Raw genomic sequence first — 23,534 nt, forward strand, 5'->3', positions numbered from 1 at the left:
GGGAGGGGACACTGGCGTCAGTGCTCAGCTCAGATACCAGCCCCAGAAATAAGAACTCCATTTCACACAGTTCTGGCCATCCATCCTCCTCCACTAGAGGGGCTCAGCTTGATTGCCCTGAGCCAGGCAAACACAGTAATGTGTGTTTTATTCAGCATTATTCTGCAAAAACCCACTGGTTAGGTTGGTTTGTTTTAGGATAGGAAATGAAATGCCTCTCAGTGACAGGAATGGCCCAAGCCTGCTTCCTATTTTGGGTTTTGGTTTTTTTTTTTTTAAACTGATGGATGGTGCAGCATGTCCACATGGTTGTTTGTCGCTAAACTTTATATAATGTGTGGTTTTGATTCAGCTTGAAAAATAATCTCACTACATGTAGCAGTACATTATATGTACATTATATGTAATGTTAGTATTTCTGCTTTGAATCCTTGATATTGCAATGGAATTCCAACTTTATTAAATGTATTTGATATGCTAGTTATTGTGTGCGATTTAAACTTTTTTTGCTTTCTCCCTTTTCTGGTTGTGCGCTTCCTTTTACAACAAGCCTCTAGAAACAGTTTCTGAGAATTATTGAGCTATGTTTGTAATGCAGATGTACTTAGGGAGTATGTAAAATAATCATTTTAACAAAAGAAATAGATATTTAAAATTTAATACTAACTACGGGAAAAGGGTCCATTGTGTAAAACATAGTTTATCTTTGGATTCAATGTTTGTCTTTGGTTTTACAAAGTAGCTTGTATTTTCAGTATTTTCTACATAATATGGTAAAATGTAGAGCAATTGCAATGCATCAATAAAATGGGTAAATTTTCTGATTCATGTGGCTGTTCTTGACTTCTGTTAGAGGGGTGCAAAGGGGACCAAAAAATGGCATCTTTGGAGTGGCTAAGTACATCACATCTGAACATCAGTGGCAGCTTAGGGGCAAATCCATCTTTCATACAAATATCCACAATGGAAATGAATCGGAGTTGGTAGAAAACACTGCCCAAGAATGGAGTGTCTGGGCCCTAACTGAAGATCATCTGGTCCTGGCCCTCTGAAAGAGATAGAACTTCTGACCCAGGATAACTAAACTTTGTTTCCTAGCACATTCCACCAACCATCTGAAGTATCGTAATGAAAATCAGAACCTCCACAGAAGACGCTATTTTTTCCACCTTTCAAGCTGCATTGTTAGAAGTCCTTTTGGAGAAGGAGCCCCTCTGATTAGATTTCTCTTGATTCTAAAGTGAAGAAAATTTCTCCTGATAAAGAAATAGAGATTTGTCTAGATCAATCACTGCAGGTCTCTGAATAAACTCTATACTCACTTGGCTTTTTTTTTGACACATGTTTCAGGACACATCTACCCTACAATGGTCATTAATTCATTGTGGGGTTCTGCAGTCATGGTTGGGATATAGAGATGAGACACATTTAGAAACACTTTTGGACCATAACCAAGAGAAATGATCAATAAGCTCTTCTCTCCCATTGGTAGGGAAGTCAGAACATATGTATTTTGATTTAGACTGCAACACATTATATTTTTCCATTTTTTTTTTCCTAAATAAGTGGACATGAAACGAGGGTGGACTCACTGAACATTCCCCAGTTTTGGTAAGAGAATATACCTAGAAGCATTCAGGCAAGAGAAAGCCAAGTAGAAAGGCTCTGCCATCAATCTCACTTCCAGGTAATCAAGAATTAATTTAAATTGTCAGTGATCTGGGTTTGTTTTTGTTTGTTTTTAAATCTGTTATATTCTCTTCCTTAGGCTAAATCAGAGAGAGATTGGGATAGCCCCTTAAGTAGTTGGGTAAGTCTGTGGGGAAATCTGTGTTTTAATGATGAAAACCCCTGTAAACTCAATCTGCTTGGCTCACTTTGTGGAAAATTTTCCACGGGACGTGTGGTCTAAGCCTTGGTTTCCCTGTGAATCCTGAGATGACACCAGGTGCCTATCACAAGATGGCGCCAGTGAGCTATAGAAGATGGTAGTGTAGCTGGGACCTCTGATCTTTTCTCCCACCTCTTCCCCTCAAACCTCATCTCTCCTGCTTCCAGCTTCCACTCAACAAGGCAGAAAACAATTCATGCTATTATTGCTGGGAAAGAAAAAGATTAATGATGGATGTTTCTTAAGAAGCCAGCACTGACTGGAAGGAAGCATGCATTCTCCTAAAACAGGAATAGAGTTTGCTGAGTGTACTCTGGGGCCCCTCCCTCCTGCTGCCAGCTCCTTTTTCTGGGTGACTGCCCAGAAGGCCTCTGCCCGGGGTTTCATCTTCTTCCCCTCTCCCGGGGAGCCTGCATCCTAGGCGGGAGGCGGTTAAGGCTTCTGGCTGCTCTGCCATAGGGCCATCTGTGTTTGATCAGTCCAGGCAGAAAGGAGCGGGTGGGGGCTGTATGGAGACTGTGAAAGCATTCCAGAGTAGTGAGTGAGAGAGACCCAAGATCCAGAAAGAGAGAAAGCACCGCCCCCACCCCGCCTCCAAAGCTAAGCAGCGGGCTTGAGTGGAAAAGGCACAGGACCTCACACTCCTACTCCAGCCCCGTTCTCCTGCTGCCATGGGGCCCCGCACGCCTCTTGTCACCTTGTTCCTTTTGTCATGGCTGCAACCCCTTCAAGGACAGCAGCACCACCTTGTGGAGTACATGGAACGCCGACTAGCTGCCTTAGAGGTGAGTGACTCCTTTCTCTCCTGGGCCAGGCGGGAAGGACTTCCCATCTCTTGCTGATTCACCCAGTGTGTCAGGGATCTGGGGACATGGCAAGACAGGGCTCTGTGAGGACATACAGAAAACTCTTATTAAGAGTATCCTTACAAGTGCAAGCCCTCCTCCTTCCCCCGCAACGACAGAGCGATTCCAAAGCAAACAGGCCTTTGTGTTTTACCCTGAGATTGCGTGGGATAAGGGGACTGAGGACTCGGACATGAGAGCTAGCATGGCAGGACAGCATCTCAGGGGCAGCTGATGATTCTGTGAGAGTTGGAAGTTCCCAGAGAATCTGCAGCTTTGTGTCTTTTTAACAGTTTGAAGTCTGTGGCATTCCCGAGTTGAAATCTGTTCATTCCCAAGAGGAGAACAGTACAGGGGAGCCGAGACCCCTTACTGCCCTCATGTACTTAGGCCACCCGCAGTGGCTCTGAGGACATGAAGTGGGGGTAGAGGCCTAGGTGATCGCAGCTGGGTTTTTTGCACATTTGGCATCTCTGAACATCTGGTTTCCCTTCAGTGGGGGGTTGTAGGGGAGTTGATCTCTGGCCAAGTTTGTGCTTTTTCCTGTTCCTCACTCCCTGGTTGGGCCTCTCCCTGCCTGGGAGTGGTAACCCTTCAGCCCCTCTCCTGGCCCCCATCCCTGCAGGAACGGCTGGCCCAGTGCCAGGACCAAAGTAGCCGGCATGCCGCTGAGCTGAGAGATTTCAAAAACAAGATGCTGCCGCTGCTGGAGGTGGCCGAGAAGGAGCGCGAGGCCCTCAGGACCGAGGCTGACAGCATTTCGGGGAGAGTGGACCGTCTGGAGCGGGAGGTTGACTATCTGGAGACCCAGAACCCAGCTCTACCCTGTGTGGAAGTTGATGAGAAGGTGACCGGAGGCCCTGGGATCAAAGGCAAGGGCAGAAGAAATGAGAAGTATGATATGCTGACAGGTAAGCAGAGGCCTAACACTCTCAGGATATGTATTCTGCCTTGGCTTTTCCCTGTTTTTCTCCTGGTTCAGAGGCCACTTTGGTGTGATCTGGAATCTGCTTTAGGGGACTCTATAATGACAGGTCCATTGCGAGCATTTCTGGGGACCCAGACCTCTGGGGCACCCTTTTCCCTATCCTCTGTATGAGTGGAGGTGTCCACCGGCAGCCATCCTCAAGGCGGCCCACTCTGGGGGTTTCCCGCAGCGGGCATCTAACTCATGTGTGTATTGCTTGTCCTGTGCTCTTCTCCATCCCCAACAGACTGTGGCTACACCATCTCTCAGGTGAGATCAATGAAGATCCTGAAGCGGTTTGGTGGCCCGGCTGGTCTATGGACCAAGGATCCAATGGGGCCGACAGAGAAGATCTATGTATTAGATGGGACACAGAATGACACAGCCTTTGTCTTCCCAAGGCTGCGGGACTTCACCCTTACCATGGCTGCCCGGAAAGCTTCCCGGGTCCGGGTGCCCTTCCCCTGGGTAGGCACAGGGCAGCTGGTGTATGGTGGCTTTCTTTATTACGCCCGGAGGCCTCCTGGAGGACCTGGAGGGGGAGGTGAGCTGGAGAACACTTTGCAGCTCATCAAATTCCACTTGGCAAACCGGACCGTGGTGGACAGCTCGGTATTCCCGGCGGAGGGTTTGATCCCCCCGTATGGGCTGACAGCAGACACATACATCGACCTGGCTGCTGACGAGGAGGGCCTTTGGGCTGTCTATGCCACTCGGGAAGATGACAGGCACTTGTGCCTGGCCAAGTTAGACCCTCAGACCCTGGACACCGAGCAGCAGTGGGACACCCCATGTCCCAGAGAGAATGCCGAGGCTGCCTTTGTCATCTGTGGGACCCTGTACGTTGTCTATAACACCCGCCCTGCCAGCCGCGCCCGCATCCAGTGCTCCTTTGATGCCAGCGGCACCCTGACCCCCGAAAGGGCGGCACTCCCGTATTTCCCCCGCCGATATGGGGCCCATGCCAGCCTCCGTTACAACCCCCGGGAGCGCCAGCTCTACGCCTGGGATGATGGCTACCAGATTGTCTATAAGCTGGAGATGAGAAGGAAAGAGGAAGAAGTCTGAGCACCTAGCTCTGGTGGTTGAATCTCCCTCACCTCTACACATTTCTGTCCCCACAACATTTCCTGCTCCTCATCCAGATGTGGGCAACTTGCAGTTTGGGGCCCATAAACGCCCATAAATCTCATAGCCCCTCCGTTTCCTGTGGGACCTTAGATGTCGAGAGATCTTTTCGGAGCTGAAAGAGAGACAACCCTAAGTGTCGCTCCCCTCCTGCCCCCTGGCAATGAATTTCAGGCCAAAGGCCACGCAGACCCAGAGTGCTGACCCTCCTTTGGGGGCAGCCCCTGCAAACGGGCAACAGAATATTTCTTGCCTCAGTGCAAGCCCGGTGGAGGGAGAGAGTTTTGGAGGAGGAGACTGGCTCTCTGCCCTTTCCCTTTAGTGCCCCGGAGAATGGGGGCTTTCTCCACATCATTTTGTATTGCAAGGTTTTGCATTAAAAGGAAAATCCACTGCTCCTCGCCTGTGTTTGTTTGGGGTGGCCCTCAGCTCAGATTTCTCCCTGTGACCCCGCATTTTCCTCCTCCACCCCACTGCCACTCCTTAAGCCACATGAGGGATTTGGCTGGGCTCTCTTGCTGAGGGAGAGGGGACTTCTCGAGTTACAGATTTTACTGTGAGGCGCCTGGGGAAGCGCAGAATCCCGCCACTTGAGGAGGCTGGCCAAGGAAAGGCCTCCCTCCACACCCACCTCTCCTCCGAAGTGGCCCTCCCAGAGCTGCCCTTGGCTGCCAGACTGGGGCCCAGGGGCAGAGCTTCCCATTCCAGTTCTCAGAGGGTTTGAATCATAAAGTGGACTTGAGTCCCCCTGGACTCTAGTGAAGACCAGAGCCCCAAATGTGTTTTGAGAAAGAACCTCGGGTCTCACTTCTGAGGTGGATTCTCCCCCAGCCCCAGCCCTACTCCCCTCTCCAGCTTGGGGCAGTCCCCCAGGGCTGGTTACACAATGGAGCTTGCTCTGAACCGTGCTGATTTTCCTGCTGCCACGGCGTCTGCGGTTTGGGCCAGGAGGAGGGCCAGCGACCATGCCCCAGATGGTAGCTTTACCAGTTTCCCAACACATCCCTCTGGTCACCCCCACCACAGTCCTGGAACCTGGCTGAAGCCTGGCCAGGAGGCCTGGAAACTTAACCCTTTCCTGCCCTGGCCCTCAGGTTAGGGGGGATTATAGAAGGCCATGAGGGAAGGGAGAGGGATCCTCCGGAGAGGAAAACCATGGCTTTTGGAGTCTGGTCCCTCCCCGGGGTGGGGAGGACCCCTCCCCGAAGTGGGGGGAGTGGTGGTGGTAGGGGTGGTGGGGGGATGGACAGCCCAGGTTCATGCCCCCATTCCGCACTCCGGAGCAAGGCCGTGTGGTGGACAACATGCCCTGCCTTTCTGGAGAAGGAGACCTCGGGCAGCCCGAGGGTCCTGGTAGTCATTGACCTCAGTGTGGGGAGGGAGGAGAAAGGAACATGTCTTTTCCCTAAAGGACACCACCCCCCCCCAGGATAGGGTGGATCAGCCAGGGCTCTGTGATCCTCCTTTTGTCTTCTTTTCTTCTCTCCCCAGGCAGAGCTGCCCCTGACGTAGGTTGGTGAAGAAGGGAAAGGAGAGACAGTGAAGCACCTCACAAAGGCGCTATTGTAAGGAGCCCGGGGCGGGTGGGGGCTCTCTCCCATTCAATTCTCTCCTAATGTGGGGCTGGCAACAGTAATCACCGCCTGTCACCCACAGAGGGGGCTGCCCACGGAACATCTGGCTCCAGCAGGCGGTGCAGGGGAGGGGTGTGGAGGAGGGAGCTCTCCCTGGAGGCCTGCAGAGAGAGGGGTCCCAGCCCAGCGGGGGTCATTGTATGTGTGTGCACGTGGGGAGGATGGTCTCCTCGCTCCTCACAAGCGTGACACCCTCACATTGTGAGTACAAGCTGCTGAGATTCTGGGGCCGGGTCTGTGGAGTTATCCTGATAGGGCTGCAAACATCAGGAATGGTTTTGGACGACCCTCAGAAGGGAACAGCTCTGAGACTATGTGGACATGACAGTATGAGGAGCAGGGTGTAAAAACCAGGACCTTCTGCCTCCCATGTGGGGGCCTGTCTTCGTAGCATCTTTCTTTGCCTCCATCGTCAATGAGAAAAAGGCAAAAACACCCCCTCTTTTTTTTGCAGGGTTTTAGTTTATTTTAATTTTTTTTAAATTTTTTTATAAACATGTAATGTATTATCCTTTTTTTTTTGCTTCAATTTTCTTTGGAAAAGTTCACTGAGACTTTTCTGAAAGGGCAGAAATCTCTGGAGCTTTGTCATTTATTCCTTTTTTCTTTTTTTCTTTTTGGCTCCCATACAATACCTAGTGCTATTTTGGAAGCGTTTTGGAAGGTGAGTGGAACTGTGTGGGCAGATCCAGTGAACTGTCCAAATTCATTAAACTAAATTATCTGCTGCTCAAGGAGAGTGCTTCGGTAGCTGAATCCTATCATCCCAAACCAGCCTCAGTGCCCCTTCTCAGACCCTCTATAACCCATCACTTGGCAGAGACAGGTTGTGACCCCTGCTTTGTGTTGAACAAAAGGCAGTGGGAGGCAGAGCCCTGCATGGGGGAGAGGGGACTAAATGCCCAAAGAGAAGCCCCATATCTGCCCCCCAACCCCTGGCCTGACAAGGCTGAGCTGCTGGGCCACAGCCGTTGGCCACATTAGTGGTCCAGATGGTGCCTCTCCATCACAAGGCCGGATGGAGAGGGCTCCGTTCCCCCTACTGCAGCGCTGAGCCTCCGGCCTTAACTCCCAGGCTCTCCTCTTTGTTCTCAGTATCTTCTCCTCCCTGGTGCTGGTCTTTGCGTCTGGGTCTGGCCACCAGAGAGCCCTAAGTATTCGTCTTGCCATTTTTATCAAGGAGCCTGAGCCAATGTTGTCCGAGCTCTAGATGGTAAGGAGGGAAGGGCAGAGACGGACGGTTGAAGTTGTTGATTCAGCTGTCAGTGCTTCCTCTGGGACAAGGCTCCGGACTAAGCAGGAAGCAAAGCCCTTTCCCTCCTCCATTTCCTCCTCCTCCAGGCTCAGTCCGTCTCCTAGTGCAGGAGCCCCATCCTTCCCTGAGGCTCCTGGGATCCTCCACTAACTGTTTAGGTCAAAACGTGCTCATTTTGAGAGTTGTTGAGATGTCTGTCCCAGCCTCTGGGGATGGCTCTCTTTAGGCCCTGCTGTCCAGCCTCTCTGTGGCTGCCTGGGCAGGGCAGTGTGGTCCAAGAGCTCTGCTGCGTATGTGGTGTGTGTGTGGGGGGGGGGGTCCCTCCACCCTCTGCACCTATCACTGTCTCCTCAGCCCCAGCAGACTGGAAGCTCCCTCCTTTTCTACCTCTGCCACCAGCCACCACCGAGGCCGACAAGCTCTCCTCTGCCTGCTCTTTAACTTCTGCTCTCACAATGCAGAGCTTAAAAGATTAAATCTTTATTTATGGATTTAATAACACCGCAGAAGAATTATAAATGTAGAAGCCAATGTATTACTTTAAAGGGCAGACCTCTCAGCACTGTCTTTCCAGAACATGGGATCTGACAATGTCTAGAGTTGGACACCTCTCCAGAGCCCTCCAGAATGACCCCTGGGGGTCTGCCCCGCTGTCCAAACCCCACCTTCTCTGAGAATGGACGCCCACACGCCCTGGGTGGCCCAAGGGGGAACAAATCACATTCTCTTTCCTGGGGATTTAGAATTGCAGATCAGAGATGTTAGATCTGAGAAAGTGTTTGGAAGCATCTTTTGGCCTGCTACGGAGAGGCAGCAAGAGCCAGATGCAGAGGGGAAAGGAAGAGGCAGCGGGGGGCAAGGCTGAGGCCCCTTGAGAACGGGCCGCTGAGGGCCTCTCCTCTCCCTACCCATCTCCCCTGTGCTTCATCCCTGCTCTGCTAGCCTGACTTCTCTGAAATGCCTGACTCCTTAAAGCAGATACTCCCTTTCTTGTTTGCTTTTCTTTTCTTTCTTTACCTTTTGCTTTTTTTTCTCCAGTTAGTATGTTTCTTCTCAAGTTATTTCTCAAGTTTCTATTTCTTACAACATGAAGACGGACAACTCCTCATCCTCGACTAACCTCCCCACCGAAAACATTCACCCTGTCCCATGGACTGCTGGACAGGGGGCCCTGCCCCTCTAGGACGCCAACCCCCCCTCATGACCGAGAGGACACACCAGGATAATGAAAAAAAACAGTGTAGCCTGTCATACCCCATCCTCATCACCTTCTGGATGGTGCGCGGTTCCCCTTTCCTGCTGTGTTCATTCGTGGTGTGCTGTGTCTTTCTTCAGCCCACTGTCCTCTGCGGCTGCCGTCCGTATTAGAAAGTGTACAGACTTCAGAGTCTGGCAGGCTTGGAGTCAGAGACTCTAGTCTGCCGCTTCCTGCTGTGGTGCCTTGAGCAAGTTCCTCACGACTTTTATCTATAAACTAATAGGATCTGCCCAACAGGACTGTTGCTGCGAGGATTAGAGCTGATAATGGAAACTCTTGAGCAGTGCGGACAATCAGCGTGGGGCTCTGAAATCTCACTTCCTTGGAGTTTCCACTCCCACCCAGCAGAGTCAGGTGCCTTTTCTCTGGGTCCCAGTTTACCCCGGGCACATCCCAGCTCTGGCCTGTATCACTATACCCTGTATCTTGTTTGTTTGTTTTTTTAAGATTTTATTTATTTGACAGAGATCACATGTAGGCAGAGAGGCAGGCAGAGAGAGAGAGGAGGAAGCCGTCTCCCCACTGAGCAGAGAGCCCAATGTGGGGCTCGATCCCAGGACCCTGAGATCATGACCTGAGCCGAAGGCAGAAGCCTTAACCCACTGAGCCACCCAGGCGCCCCAACACACCCTGTATCTTGCTCATCTTTGCGTCCCCAAGGCCTCATCAAGAGCCTGGCACGTAGATGGAGCACTGTAAATACTTGTTTTCAGGTTCCCCCCCATTAGACTGCACACACTCAGAACCTGGGGCGTATCTGTCTCCTAGCTCGGGACGTCGTAAATGTTCTCAGCGGCATTCTTCATTTCAGCTGGACAAAGACCGGCTACAGAGAAACACTGAAAGCAGTCTCCTTCAGTGGCAGAACATGCTGGCCTTCCCACATGACAATTTCTAGCTCCAGCATCAAAAGGCAAAGTCTCACACTAGGCAAGTTGGGACCATAGGGGAGGAAGGCAATAAAACTACAGAAGGTAGTAGAAGCTTCTGGTTCAGCAGCTGGGTCCTGGCAAGGGTTCTGGAGCAAGGAAAGCTGCTCCTACCCTAGCCCTGCCCCCCACTGCTTGCCCCGTACTTCACTTCTGCGAGCCTCCGTTTTTTTCATAGATTGTGGGTAGTTGTACCCATTTCACAGATTACTGTGAGGACGGAATGGAGCAATTTCTATAAAGCAGTGAGCCCAGTGCCTGACACATAGTACATGTTCAATAAGTGTCATTCTTGTTATTGTTAGTAATGTCACCATGATTGTAGAAGTCTTTTCAGAGAGCAAAGATCTCGTGCATTTAATCTCCAATCTTTATAACAATTCCACAAGAGAAGCAGGTCTCAGGAGCCTGAGGGGTCTAAGGCCACATGGCTAATTAGTAAGTACTGAGGCAGAACCTGTGTCTTGGAGGCTGCTTGAGGAGTGGAAAGAGCTGGAACTCTCCCCTCAGGCTGAGTTAAGATCCTGGCCTGGCCACTCCCTAGACTCAGCCTGAGCACACCAATTCTCTGAGCTTCAGGGAATGTTACCTACCCCAGAGCTGGTGAGGAATGCAGCCAGCAGAGCCAGGAATGCTCGTTCCCAGGGCTGATTCTCACTGTCTTCTTGTCAGGAGTACGCTGGTGGCCATCTCTGGTTGACAGGGATCCTGAACCTGCCCCCTTTTCTCTGTGCCTAAACAAAAGCTACCAGCAGTAATGTGTGTGTTTGGTTTTTTGGGTTTTGCTCGTCTTCCCCCCTCCCTTTTTTTTTTTTTTTTTTTAAGATTTTATTTATTTATTTGAGAGACAGAGATCACAAGTGGGCAGAGAGGCAGGAGAGGAAGCAGGCTCCCTGCGGAGCAGAGAGCCCGATGCGGGGCTCGATCCCAGGACCCTGGGACCACGACCCGAGCCGAAGGCAGAGGCCTTAGCCCACTGAGCCACCCAGGCGCCCCTCCCCTCCCTTTTTTTAAATGTAGAACTCCCAAGCTGCCTTTTTCCTTCTACCATATTTTGTCTCAAAGGTACTTTAGCTATTCAGCATGGGTGCCCGGTAGACATCACTATTGACTTTTATGACTTACCTTGTTGTTGACCTTGACAGATCCTTCCATGCCATTGCGGGTGCACGTGGTCGTACAGATATTTATGATTGTCCAGTTACACATGATTTTTGTTTTGTTAGCTGCTGAATGTTGTATTCCAGACCGGGAAATCCGTGCCATTGTCAGGTGCGTGGGCTGTTCCCTGTCTATTCTGCTCGCCCTTTTGGAGGAAGGAAGATAGTGCAGAGAGAGTGCAAGGGAGAGAGGAAGACCCATCTCGTCGGTGTGATTGGTCCATGTGGCTGAGTGTCTTGGCCCTGCTCGGCATCGACTGTGTGACCTTGAGCCAGACACGAACCCCTCTGAGCCTCAGTTTGTTCATTTGCAAAACAGGATTCTGGGGCCCGGGTTACCACCTCACGGGACTGTTGAGGTTCAAGCCATAAGGCATAAAGCTTTTAGCGCCCCCATGAAGGAAACTTAGGAACCGCAGAGTTTGGCTCCCTCATGTTACAGCTCAAGAAACTGAAGTCCAGAACCTTTTGAAGGTGAGGACCATACTTTATCCATCTTGCTATCCCTGGGTCCAGAGTCAGGTGCATCCTGGACGGCCAATAAATATTTTGCAAATGAGTCGAGTGACCAGTTAGCTCTCAGTGACCTATCTGATGGTTGACCTCTCTTGATGTCTTGGAGTTGTCATCAACATTAATTCCTACACTGAGCTGCCCTGCCTTGATGCCTTTGGAACCACAGTAGAATGTGGCTACTGTGCTTTTCTACTTAGGTTTCTTCTCTTACCTCTCTCACTGTCACCTGTCAGTTCTTCCTGTAGCCACTGGATCCACTCGGAGGAATCTGCATCACCTTCTAATTGCTGTCCCCTCTAGGCTGGGACAGAACTAGAGTGGAGGGCTTTGAAAGATTTAAAGGGGCACCCACACCAGGTACCATGATGGGAGTCCCAAGGAGTGTGGCAGAATATTCCAGAGATCAGAAACACAGCCTCTTCTAGGCTGGACGTGGTGTGAAGTCATCTGGTCTCATCCCCTCAAGACATACAAATATCTTCTAACTCACTGTGCCCTTTCTACACCTGGAGTGATTAGTTTACCATCAGTGGCTGCTGGTACTGGCTGGGCAGTGCGCTGGTTTCTGCCCCCTGCAGTCTCTACCCAGTGACCTGGATTCTCAACTCCTTTTCTCTCCCCGCCCAGGGGAGGGAAACACACAGAGATGTGGATTTCGCCTCTCATTTCTGCTTATGACCTAGTAAACTCCCTTCTCTTCCTCCTTCTGTCCTTGCCAGCCCTCCTTAATCCTGACCGGGGTGAATTATTTCTTGCTGTTGCAAACTAGTAAAGGGATAAACTAGGAGCACTCGCTTAATAATAATTCAGGAGGTGAGGAGAGACATAGGGGAAATGTTAGTCATATCACTGGATTTTAAATTGAGATAGGAGTAATCTCATTTCTATCAAACTTCAGTATTCAATTGAAAGCCTGTAAATTGCAGATAGGTTATCAGCCATAAATTGGGATTTATGTTCTGTGGGGTTTTTTTAATGAGGGCAAATCAGGCAGCTTGACACTTGTACTGATTCACGTCTGGAAAGCCCCAGCTGGCTCATCCTCGCCAAGGGCAGTGCGGTGGAAGGCTCAGAGCTGACGTTGGGGTCCATGGCATAGGCGGTATCAACACCTCCCTCCCGGGGACAGGGTGATGACTAAATGAGATAACGTATGTGAAAGGGCTTTGTAAATCATAAAGCACACAAGTGTATACAAATGCCAGCTGCTCACAACAACAATTTCTAAATTAGCATAGATGTCTCACGGCTGTGCTGGGTTTCAGGCAGTCAAGGACCAGCAAGAAGGAGCAAAGTGGTGTTATATAGACGAGAAGTGGTAATTAGGGGAGTCGATTATTAGCAACAAAGGGAACTTGTAGATATCTCAAACTCTAAAAGGGGCTCTGAAATGCTCTCTTACCTGGACCCTGTGTGGGATCGCACGGCTGCGAGTTATCATCAGTAGGCAGGGAAGACAAAGCCAAAGATGGTGTTCCGACGGCACAGTTCAGAACACACGAGAGAGTGGAGTGGGACCCAAAGTCTAGTTCCCAGAGCAGGAAGAAAATTGGGGTGAGACACAGGTCCAAGATAGGAAGGCCCTGAGACGCGCTGAGGCCTGAAGGGAGCCCACGTGAGAGGTAGCATCCATTGGAACACTTCAGTGTCAGAGCCAACTGGACAATGGATTAATTAAGAATGTGATGAATATTGACGAAGTATTTACTATGTGCTGCATGCATATTCCCAATATTGGATAAGACAGACATGGACATGTCTTCACGGACTATGGACCGGAGGTTTGACGGGATGAATCAACAGGCAACTATGTCACCTTGTGATGGGATTATGGGAGAGGAGGACCTTCCACCCTAGCCTTGCCTTATTGGGGCAGGGGGGAAGCTTCTGGAAGCTCCTCTGTCTGAGCCAGAGGGACACCCCACCCCCACCCCTGCAGGCTCCTCCGCACACCATTGGCATGGCTGTCATGGCCACTCGGCCTCCCATTGCAAGAGGCTCCCAGTTGACCTCTTTGACTACGAGTCTCTCCCAGTGCCTGCGCACGAGTCACATGTCTCGCTGTCATAATTTGTGACTGGACCCATCTCCCCACGTGAGCTGTGGAACAGCCCCTGTCTGCGGGGAAGCAGCCCCCAGACAGCCGGAACAGGAACTGCCTCTCTACCACGTGCTCCAGCGTGAGGGGTGTCTGCCAGAAACAGAAAGATGAACAGGCCGGAAGGTGCAAAGGTAGAAAGCAGGGTCTTAACCATCCGGGGGCTGTCCCCTCCTCCCAGGGATATTCTCCACGAGCTTGAGAGGCCAGTGTGCCCCCTCCTCTCCCCAACGAGGCTTTTTCATAGGTGTCAGCGCTCCAGAAGCAGCCACTCCTCTCCTGAATGGAAAATGTGCCAAAGGCCAGTAGCCAGAGGGCTGGAACCCAGCAGCCATCTTTGTTTCACACACTGTTTTCTCCGCGAATCTTCTAGTAACAGGGGCCTTGTTGCCAGGCTCCCATCCATGCCCCCCCACCCCTGTCAGCCTAGATTCACCGGGTGCGGCCTCAAATTCACATTTGCCTCAGGCTGCAGCTTCTGTTGGGCCCTCACCCCTGGGCTGGGCCACCAGCCCTTATAGTTATTCAATAATAACACAGAAATAATAAGCAGCAGCACCGTCTACCTACTGACCCCTGTGCACCCACCGGCCATGGCCTGAGTGCGGCCGTTTCCACGCTCAGAACAATGGATCCCACCAACAGATATTTCACAAGAGCCAGGTTTCATGCTGGGGGGTCAAGGAGGACTCCGTGATGAGCTGGTGATGAGCTGACGGTTCAGGTGAAGCAGGGGAACAGGGAGGTGTTGCAGGCAGGATGATAAACAGGCACGCTTCCCTCTGCTACCCAGGCTTCCTGAGGGGTCAAAGAGCTGTGCCTTAAGACAGGGTCCTTCGTAAGATCTCCAAGGAGGAAGCGGTCATTCTCCAATGAGGGAGATTTGAAGAGGCTCCGTAAGGGGGTGACATCTGAGGTTGGCCTTGGAGGGAAGATGGGACCTAGAACAGGTTCTGGGAGAAGGGACTAGTGTGAGCAAGGGTGTGGGGGGGGTGCGTCGGCTCAGGCCTTGTCGGGAAATAGCCACTAGGCTAGTTCTTTGAGAATATAAATTGCCTCTAACTGCCCAATAGATTTAAAGTCAAAAGGACTGGAAGAATTTGGGTTGATCTCAGGTTTATATAAGTAGGTACAACGAAGTGTGTCTGCTGCAAAAGATGAGTCTTCTTAGGCCGCGTAGGTAGAAGCCCAACATTAGTGTGAAGGAGGGGGAACAGTCAGTCCGGTGTCGCTCTGCTGTGGTTAGGCTGGAGAAGTAGTGTTGCCTTCTGTCCCAGGGCAGAGGATAATTACTGCTGCTCCTACTTACTGGAGGTCTGCCATGGGCGAGGCTCCTGTGAGACATTAGCGTGCATTCTTTTGATTTTGATTCTGATTATTTGTTAAGATTTATTTGTTTATTTCAGAGAGAGAGCGCCAGCAGGAGGAGCAGAGGGCCAGAGAGAATCCCAAGCAGACTCCACGCTAAGTGTGGAACCCGAAGAGGGGCTCAGTCTCACAACCCTGAGATCATGACCTGAGCTGAAGGCAGAGGCTTTAACCCACTGAGCCACCCAGGTGCCCCTGCATGCATTCTTTTTAATCCCAATAGCAATCCTGAAAACTAGATCTTTTTTCTTTAAGATTTTATTTATTTATTCATGAGAGACAGTGAGAAAGAAAGAGAGAGAGAGAGGCAGGGGCAGAGGGAGAAGGAGGCTCCCTGCAGAGGAGGGAGCCTGATGTGGGACTCAATCCCAGGACCCTGGGATCACAACCTGAGCTGAAGGCAGACGTTTAACCAACTGAGCCACCCAGGTGCCCCAAATTAGATATTATCTCCATTTTACATGTAAGAAAACTGAGCCTCCAACTGGTTGTCACAGGCCAAGTTCCTGGGCAATGGAGTGGCTGACACCTATTGAGAAGACCTGTGGGAAATAAGAGCACGGCCTTCAAACGTCTGAAAGGTCACGAAAAGGAAAAGGGATAATGCTTGTTTTATCCGGCTCCAAAGTGTAGAAAGAGGCTCTCAGTACATGTTAGTTGCACAAAAAGAGAGTTTCACTTAACAAAAGGAAGAATAGTCAGACCTGTGTCAGAATGTTCTGTGCTATGTTTGGCGGTAGTGAGGTCTCTGTTCCTGGAGGTATGCAAGCAAAGGCTGGATGAATGTTGGGTGGGGCTTTACAGAGTATGCAAGTGTTAGAGGGGTGGAACTAGATGTCCCTTACAGTATTTTCCAACATTCAAACTTTGTCCCATTTTTCAGCAAGATAAAAAAGAGGAAAAGTCAAGAGGGAAGAGGTTCAAAGAACTTGGGATGGGTGGTGCATTTTAACAAATGAGAGGGGTTCTCTGGCCATTGGGTGAGGGGTAGAACTGGGATCCTGCCCGACCCCACCCCTGACTTGACCTCAGATGAAGTCTCCTGGAGAAGTTAGAGGAAGAAGAAATATAATGTGTGAATTTCTGCCTAAGCAACTCTGCATCCATTTTTCAAAAGCTCTGGCTCAGGCAGGTGTCTGGCTGTGGTTTGAATCTGATTTGTTTGCATTTCTGCATCAGGCGGCCCCCGTGACTGGCTGCAAAGGGAGAGATTTGCTTTGCACATAATTTAATACAAGGGTTAGTTAATGAGTTTGCTCCCCCTCAGACAAGGGGAATCAACATGCTTCTGCCAACCTTGCCCTCGCTTGGTCATTAGCAGGGTTGCTGCTCTGTGAGCCTTGTTAGTTTCATGTGATCACAATTCACAGGTGATTTGCTGCAACTCCTGATATTAAAAACCTCTGAGTGAGACATGCAGAATGAATAATGCTTTGTAGTGAATTTGTTAATGAATTTCCTCTCTGTTCCCCAAAAGTAGGGACTGGCAAAAAGAAAGGGGGGATCTTAGACCAGGGAAGGACCATAATATTCTGCAAATCAGAGTTCTTGATGAGTCTGGAGAGAAAGTAAGCAGAAATTGCTTTAAAAAAAAAAAAAAAAAAAAACTTCTGTTCTCAGGAGGCACTGTCATTAATTTCAGGGTAGAAAAATGTGTTGGCATCCTTCCGGTATCCTTAAGATAGAATAAATAAGCAGTCACCTTAAGGGAAAAAAAGGAGGTTATGATCCAGGGTTTAAGTAATCTTGGCTGGCTTCTAATTTGCATATATATGATAAAGTATGCCACTGTTCCAGAGGCTGATTGCTGGGAAAGTGGACTCAGGAAAATGAAAATCTGTTCAGCAACAGGTGAGGAGGCAGTGTGACCTCCCGCCAGCTCCTCCAGGAACGGTGCATGTCTGCAAGTCCTCACCTGCGGCGTCAGGCTGCCCTGCTCCAGACCAAAGACGGTGCAGGCATCTTGGACACATGATCCCAGAAGCCGCACAGGGCTGCCCCCTTAGAGGGCCCCACCCTTGGTATAATAATGCTCTGCTATTGCTGTCTCAGAAATCTTAATTTTCTTTATAGAATTTATTTATTTGAGGGAGAGAGAGAGAGAGATTGAGCACAAGCAGGGAGAGTGGCAGGCCGAGGGAGAGGGAGAAACAGATTCCCCATTGAGCAGGGAGTCCAATGTAGGGGCTCGATTCCGGGCCCCCAGGATCATGACCTGAGCTGAAGGCAGACAAGCCACCGAGGCGCCACCAGGAAAATCTTACTTTTTGAAAAAGGAGGTTCTTGCTTTCATTTTGCACCAGATCCTGCAAGTTACTTAGCTGGCCCTGCCAATGATTCTTTCATCCATCGATGACCTGTCCTATGTTCATCTGTCTCTTCCACCTCTGGTTTTCTCCAGAAGCAAAGTGATAAGAAGTTCATTCAATGAGTATTGGATAAAGTATATGGCTGTCCTTTAGGAAGGTGGACAATTTACTGTTTTTGTCTGCTGACTGAAAAACATTGCATGCTAATTGTGGAAAATTTAAAAAGTACAAAGAAAAAAAATCATCCGGATACCCGTCTCCGCCCCCCAACACCCCCACCTTTAGATGTAATTGGAGATATACCGAAATAATGTTTTGGAAAACGCTTTTAAAAAATTCTCAACAGAGCATGAACTTTTCTCCCTACTTTTTTTTCCCCCCAAGATTTCATGGTATTCTAGTGGTCCCCAAATACCATCATTTGTTCAGTCCCTTATGTTGAGTCATTTGTATTTATTATGAATAACACTTCAAGGAGAACACTCAACAGATTTAAGACAAAATGAAACAGACTGTTTTTCCTGGGGTAGATTCTTAGAAGTCAGACTTAGTAAGACCTTTGGCACACATCACGAAATTCTCTCTGGGAAGCTGTTCCAACGTACAGTGGGGAGGGGAGGAAGGAGGCCGGCGGAGGGCTCAGAAGAAATAACAGGACAAGGGAGCCCAACGTGGTCCTTGTGCTCTGTGGGTTTCTTTTTTTCTTTTCTTTCCTTTTCTTTTCCTTCCCCCCAATTTTTATTTCAATTCCAGTTACTTGTTGAGTTTCTTTTCCTGTTCTGATTGCACTCCACTGCCCTCAATTAGAAGTGAGCTACTTTCGCCTCTAGACCAAAACTCCTCCCTGGAAGAGGCTGGACCCTCCTTCCGGCCCCCACTGGCACTGCCCCAGGGGATCTGACAGCCCCGATGAGGGGAGCTGCCAGGAGCTGCTTCCCGCTCCTTGCTGTGGGACAAGGGCACTGTGTGCATGAACATTTTAGAGTGCCAGGCTTGGTCGAAGGTCTGTATTCCTTCCAAAGTCTCTCGGGAGGAGGAGAATGGCATTCCAAGCTTGACAGCCTCTACGAAGGGTCTCTGGTGAGAAAACGGAGCCTCCAAAGGCTGCTGCCCCCTGCCCTCTGCAGGTTCACCTCGGATGTAAAGGATCTTCGTGTGCATTCACAGAACAAGTCTGCCCATAGCTGTCCTGATCATTTAGACTTCTGTTTCGGTGTGGGGGAGGGGGAATGGTGGGGGGGGGGGGGGGGGTGTTTACTATGGAGGCCCCCGCCTGTCTAAGTGCGGGGAGGGCTACCATATGCTGTTGGTGGGGAGGGAGCTCTGGAGATCTCTTTGAAATGCAAATTGGGAAATTTCCAGATGTTTCCACTCTGGATCTGTGGCCAGGGTGACTGCCGGAAACAGGCTCCTGCTAAGGGAGAGGGGAGGTGAAGAGGGTGTTCTGGACAGCGTGGGGTTGAAATGGCATTTAGACAGCAGCTGTTCAGGGCACCCAAGGGATCCTCAGCCCCTGCAGAGTCCGTGGCGGAAAGGAGGGGGCACAGGGGTTGTTCTTGACGTTTAATGGCTGTGGTTCTTCTCTGCTTGGAAGACCTTCTCTTGCCTTGGCGATGTTTCCATATGCTGGAGACGCAAAATTCCTCAGTTACATCGTTTTCCCTGAACTTCTTTCTGCCTCTGCCCACAGTGCATTTCACCCTCCGGCTTGTGCAAGGCCCTGCTGGCTGCAGGGTCTGGTGGGAGTTTGCTTACACCCACGGGCTGGACCCACGCCAGGCTGGAGAGGCCAGGGCAAACCGCTGGCCTTTTGGCTCCCTCTTGTTTGTCCCACCCCCATGGGAAGAACAAAAGGCTCTGTCTCTGCAGACCACCACAAAGAATGTGCCCTGGAAGGAAACCACGCTGCTGGCCTGCTGGCGGTGGAAGTGGCCTCTGTCTTTGGCTCAGCCCCAAGTCAATTTAGTAAACAAGACAGTCTTAGCTTCTGCACGTTCTCCAAGAATTGCTTCAGGTTTGACTTCTCGACATGATAAGCTTTACCAAAGTTTTTATTCCATTTATAAATATAAAAATTTATTTTGAGTCACTGTTTTTGCATATGTGTTTTCGGGAATCCTATGAGAAATTCTCTCCTTTAAAGTGGACTGAACTAACAGTTTGAGAAATACTATCTTGTGCCTCTAATGAGAACAGCTGTCTTTGCAAAGCCCTTCGTCAATGACAACCCCCCATGCAGCGGCTCATTCATGTCCTTCAACACTACTGTGACACAGGCATGGCATCACCATCTCCACCACCCCCACCCACTGTCCAAAAAAGGAGAAAAAAACCCTAACGCACAAGCCAGGAAGCTAAGATGCAAAAGTCCCATTCCAAAGCCCACACCTTCTTAATTTGAGTAGAATCTCCCCATGAGAGGCATCGTTCTAAGTGTGGGGACGAGGGTGGAGTGAAGTTACAAAAAATTCCAATGACCCTGGAACATGGATTATGAACGCATGAGGGGTTATAACACATGTACACACGTAACTGATAAAGGTCACGCAGTGATTTTTTTGCTCGTGCAAAATCAAATGCGAGGAGGTGCTTAAGAGCAGAGGAAAGAGGAATTCTAGCTTAATAGGTTAGGTTTGAAGAACATAGGAAACAGAATCATTTCTTTTTAAGCTAAAATTTAAATGAGCTGCTAACTGTGTGCAAAGTATTGTGCCAACTGCTAGAGGTACAGAGATGAAAAGGACACGTCCAGCCTTCAGAGCACTCTCTAGGGCAGCAGGATGAATGAGAGGGCAATGAGGAGGCAGTGGGGAAAAGCGCAGGATTGGAGACGAGCACAAGATGGTACGTCCTGGGGAGCACGGAAGTTCTCCTCCCCCTCCGAGGTCCTTGGGGAAGCGCTGAAGCAGTCAGAGGAGAGGATAGCAAAGGGGATAAATCTGGCATGCAGAGAGAGCAGCTGGAACAGAGGGTCAGAGGCAGTGGCCCACAGAGGGAATGAGAATCTGTTCCATTGTACTGAAGGCAGGGGGTGCTCCTTACATAATGACTGCAGCGAGATTAGACAGGTGAGTCTAAGCTCAAATCACCCAAGTTTTAAAGTCTCACCAAGGAAACTGACATTTTCTGGCAACAGAGGAGACCTGGTAAAGGTGTTACGAATGGGAATGATGTGTTGTAGAAAGCTGACCCAGGCAGCACTGATGGGTGGGGCAGGCAGGGTGAAGGCTGGAGTCAGGGAGTCCAGCTAGGAGGCTACTGCAGTAACGCAGGTGAAAAACGGGGAAGTCTCAGTTAAGGCTACCCACTGCACTCAGAGGAAAGACCAAAGCCATTGCAGTGACCTACCAACCAGGCCCTTGCAGGCTGATCCCTTATTTCTGAGACCTCCTCTCCCACTCAGTCTTTACTGGTCCAACCACACTGACCTGATAGCTGCTCCTTGAACATGCCTAGCACTGACCTCAGGACCTTTGCACCTTCTATTTCTTTTCTCTGGAATGGTCTTCCTCCAGTCATTCACATGGTTCCCTCACTTATCTCCTTTAGCCTTTGTTTAAAATTTTCTTTTCCATGAAGACTTGTGAGTCATTTTACTTAAAATAGTCCTTGCACCCTCCACTATGATTAATTTTTTCCATCCACTACACTGTATCCTTTGCTTATCTATTTTCTGTCTCCTTCAGTAGAATGGAGTTCTTTGAGGGCAGGGAAATTCCTTGAGAGCAGTATTGCTCACCGCTGTCCCTGAAGTATCTTCTCAGAGCCTAGCACATACTAAGTATCAATAAATATTGGCTAAATGAGTGAATTATTGAATTTACGGATGAACGAAAAAAATCATGAAGGTAGGGGCAATAGCAGTGGGGTTGAGAAAAGGGGAGAGATGGAGAGAAATCTAGGAGATTGCTCACAGGACTTGGGATTGCTAAGTATGGATGAGGGGACAGAGAGGAATCAAGGATGACTCTCAGGTGTCTGGCTCCAACACTGGGTTAATGGAAAGCTATGGTAGTAGTTTTAAACTCTGTCTGGTTGACTCCTTTGGGTGGACCCCTGGGGACCTTCTGGAGCCACTTCAGAGGCCAGAGAAGGGAGGAAGGGAAGAGCTCCAACCAGAGAAAACCTGTGTTTCTCTATTTGTTTTTGGTTTCCTTGTTTTGGTTTGTGTGAGAAAATAGAAAAATCAAAATATTGGTCTTTCCCCCACTTCTTGACACAGGGCTTCTGAACCCTCATAAATTCCTAAGTGATAAGAACACTAGAAGCATCTTTTGTTCTAACGAGGTAGCTCTGGGTAGCCTCCTGGATGGCTCCTGGATGGGGGCTGTTCCCCAGAAAGACTAAGTTGAGTAGAAGGTTGGAGTTTTCAGCCCCACTGCCCATTTTCCAGAAAGAGGAGAGGGGCAAGAAATGGAGTTAATAATTGATCATGTCTATCTATGTAAGGAAGCCTTCATAAAATGCCAGTAGTGTGGTTTTCTGTCAGAGAGCTTCCAGGTTGGTGAACACATTCACGTTACCAAGAGGGTGAAGCACCCCATGTCAATGGGGGGACAGAAGCTCCTGTGCTATCCTCTCAGACCTGACCTTACAACTCCTCCATTTGGATGTTAATTGGTATCCTTATCATATCCTTTTATATTACACCTATAAACCATAACTGCTTCCCTGAGTTCTGTAAGCACTCCAGAAAATTAAACCGGAGGAGGCAGGCGTGGAAGCTTCTGATTTGTAGCTGCTTTTTCAGAAGCACAGGTGACAACCTGGCATCTGAAGCGAGGTGAGGGTCATCCTGTGGGACTGAGCCCTTAACCTGCGGGGTCTGATGCCATCTCCAGGTAGATGGTGTCAGAACTGAGTTAAATTGGAGGCCAGCCAGCTGGTATCGCAGACAATTGCTTGGTGGGGGAAATGCTCCCCTCCCCCACCATCTGTTGTCAGAAGTGTTCTGAGCATGGTGGTCTTGTGAGAATAAAGAGGTACATAACATGAAAGACTGGGAGGTTTCTTCCAACTCAGTTTGGTTTAACTTTTAATACACTGAGATCAGAAATTATAATAGGTTATAGTTACTGAGTTCCTATCATGTTCTGGATATCAGGCTAGGTAAGCATTAAAAACTGGTTTATCGGGGCACCTGGGTGGCTCAGTTGGTTAAGCGGCTGCCTTCAGCTCAGGTCATGAGTCCCATATGGAGCTCCTTGCTCAGCGGGGAGCATGCTTTTCCCTCTCCCTCTGCCTGCCTGCCTGCTGCTCCCCCTGCTTGTGCTCTCTCAGTCTCTCTCTCCCTCTGTGTCAAATAAGTAAAGAAATCTTAAAAAAAAAACTGGTTTATCACATTTCTTCTTCATAATATCTTGATGAGGCTGACACTAATCTATCATCCTCTTTCTACAGACAGGAAACTGAGGCAGAAGAGAGGTGAACCGACTTGCCTCCTGTCACACAGCTGGTAAGTGAATGGCACTGTGATTCCTAAATCCTTGGGCTAAAGAGAGAGTAACAGGCAATGTGTAGACGGATGGAAAACAAAGTCTTAACCTTTATTACCTGCTGAAGCTCTCACATCTGGAGCAAAATGGGGTCCTTTGGCAAGGGACCCGCCCCAAGGGCTTGAGGACCCAGAGCCAAACACGGGTGCCGTAGGCAGGTGGCTCTGAGCTGGAGGGGCGGTGCCTGCCCTGTTTCCGGCAGCCAGTCCGCCAATCAAGAATGGGGGCGGGGCCAGGGGCCGGAGCCAGGGGCGGAGCCAGGCGGGGCGTGGTTGACTCTGGTTGGTTCCTCAGCAGGTACAGAAACTGTTCCCAGTGGGAGGGTGAGCAGCTGGGGGAGCTACAGTACATGTTTTTGAAAATCTTACACAAAAGGACCTAAATCGGTCAAGAAGGCAAACTCAAAAAGAAATTGGTCCGTTGGGGACCATCTGGCCCCATCTGAAGGGCAGCTGCTGACCTGGTCCTGCCGTCTTGCCACCAGGGAGTGTGGGCTCAAGGTTGCTTCATTTTCCAATAATAATTTAAAAACAAAAACAAAAACCAGCAACTAGAAATCAGTATTTTTGTGTAAAATCCTCTGACCTTGGGGCGCCTGGGTGGCTCAGTTGGTTAAAATCCTCTGACCTTTAAACATTGCCAAAAGCCCCCCAAATACTGTGCTATCCAAACCAATAACCT

The 23,534-nt window shown here is 49.7% G+C and overlaps 1 protein-coding gene across 4 annotated transcripts; it reads left to right on the forward strand.

Annotated features, from left to right (window-relative positions):
• The first annotated feature begins 1,671 nt into the window (after nucleotides 1-1,671).
• Nucleotides 1,672-5,227, forward strand: LOC111142859 (olfactomedin like 3). Of its 4 annotated transcripts, none has more exons than XM_022496220.1 (4): nucleotides 1,672-1,687; nucleotides 1,769-2,676; nucleotides 3,362-3,647; nucleotides 3,951-5,227. In XM_022496220.1, exons 2-4 carry the CDS (start codon nucleotides 2,563-2,565, stop codon nucleotides 4,769-4,771), a joined length of 1,221 nt encoding a protein of 406 aa, XP_022351928.1. In that variant the 5' UTR covers nucleotides 1,672-1,687; nucleotides 1,769-2,562; the 3' UTR covers nucleotides 4,772-5,227. The 4 variants fall into 4 exon arrangements, with proteins under 4 accessions (XP_022351928.1, XP_022351929.1, XP_022351931.1 ...); XM_022496221.1 differs by lacking the exon at nucleotides 1,672-1,687 and having other exon boundaries at nucleotides 1,731-1,810; nucleotides 2,059-2,676; XM_022496223.1 differs by lacking the exon at nucleotides 1,672-1,687 and having other exon boundaries at nucleotides 1,731-1,810; nucleotides 2,629-2,676; nucleotides 3,951-5,214.
• Nucleotides 5,228-23,534: the final 18,307 nt, after the last annotated feature.

The sequence above is a fragment of the Enhydra lutris genome, unplaced genomic scaffold (genome assembly GCF_002288905.1).
Source record: "Enhydra lutris kenyoni isolate GAN:26980312 unplaced genomic scaffold, ASM228890v2 scaffoldscaffold9, whole genome shotgun sequence".
Lineage (NCBI taxonomy): Eukaryota > Metazoa > Chordata > Mammalia > Carnivora > Mustelidae > Enhydra > Enhydra lutris.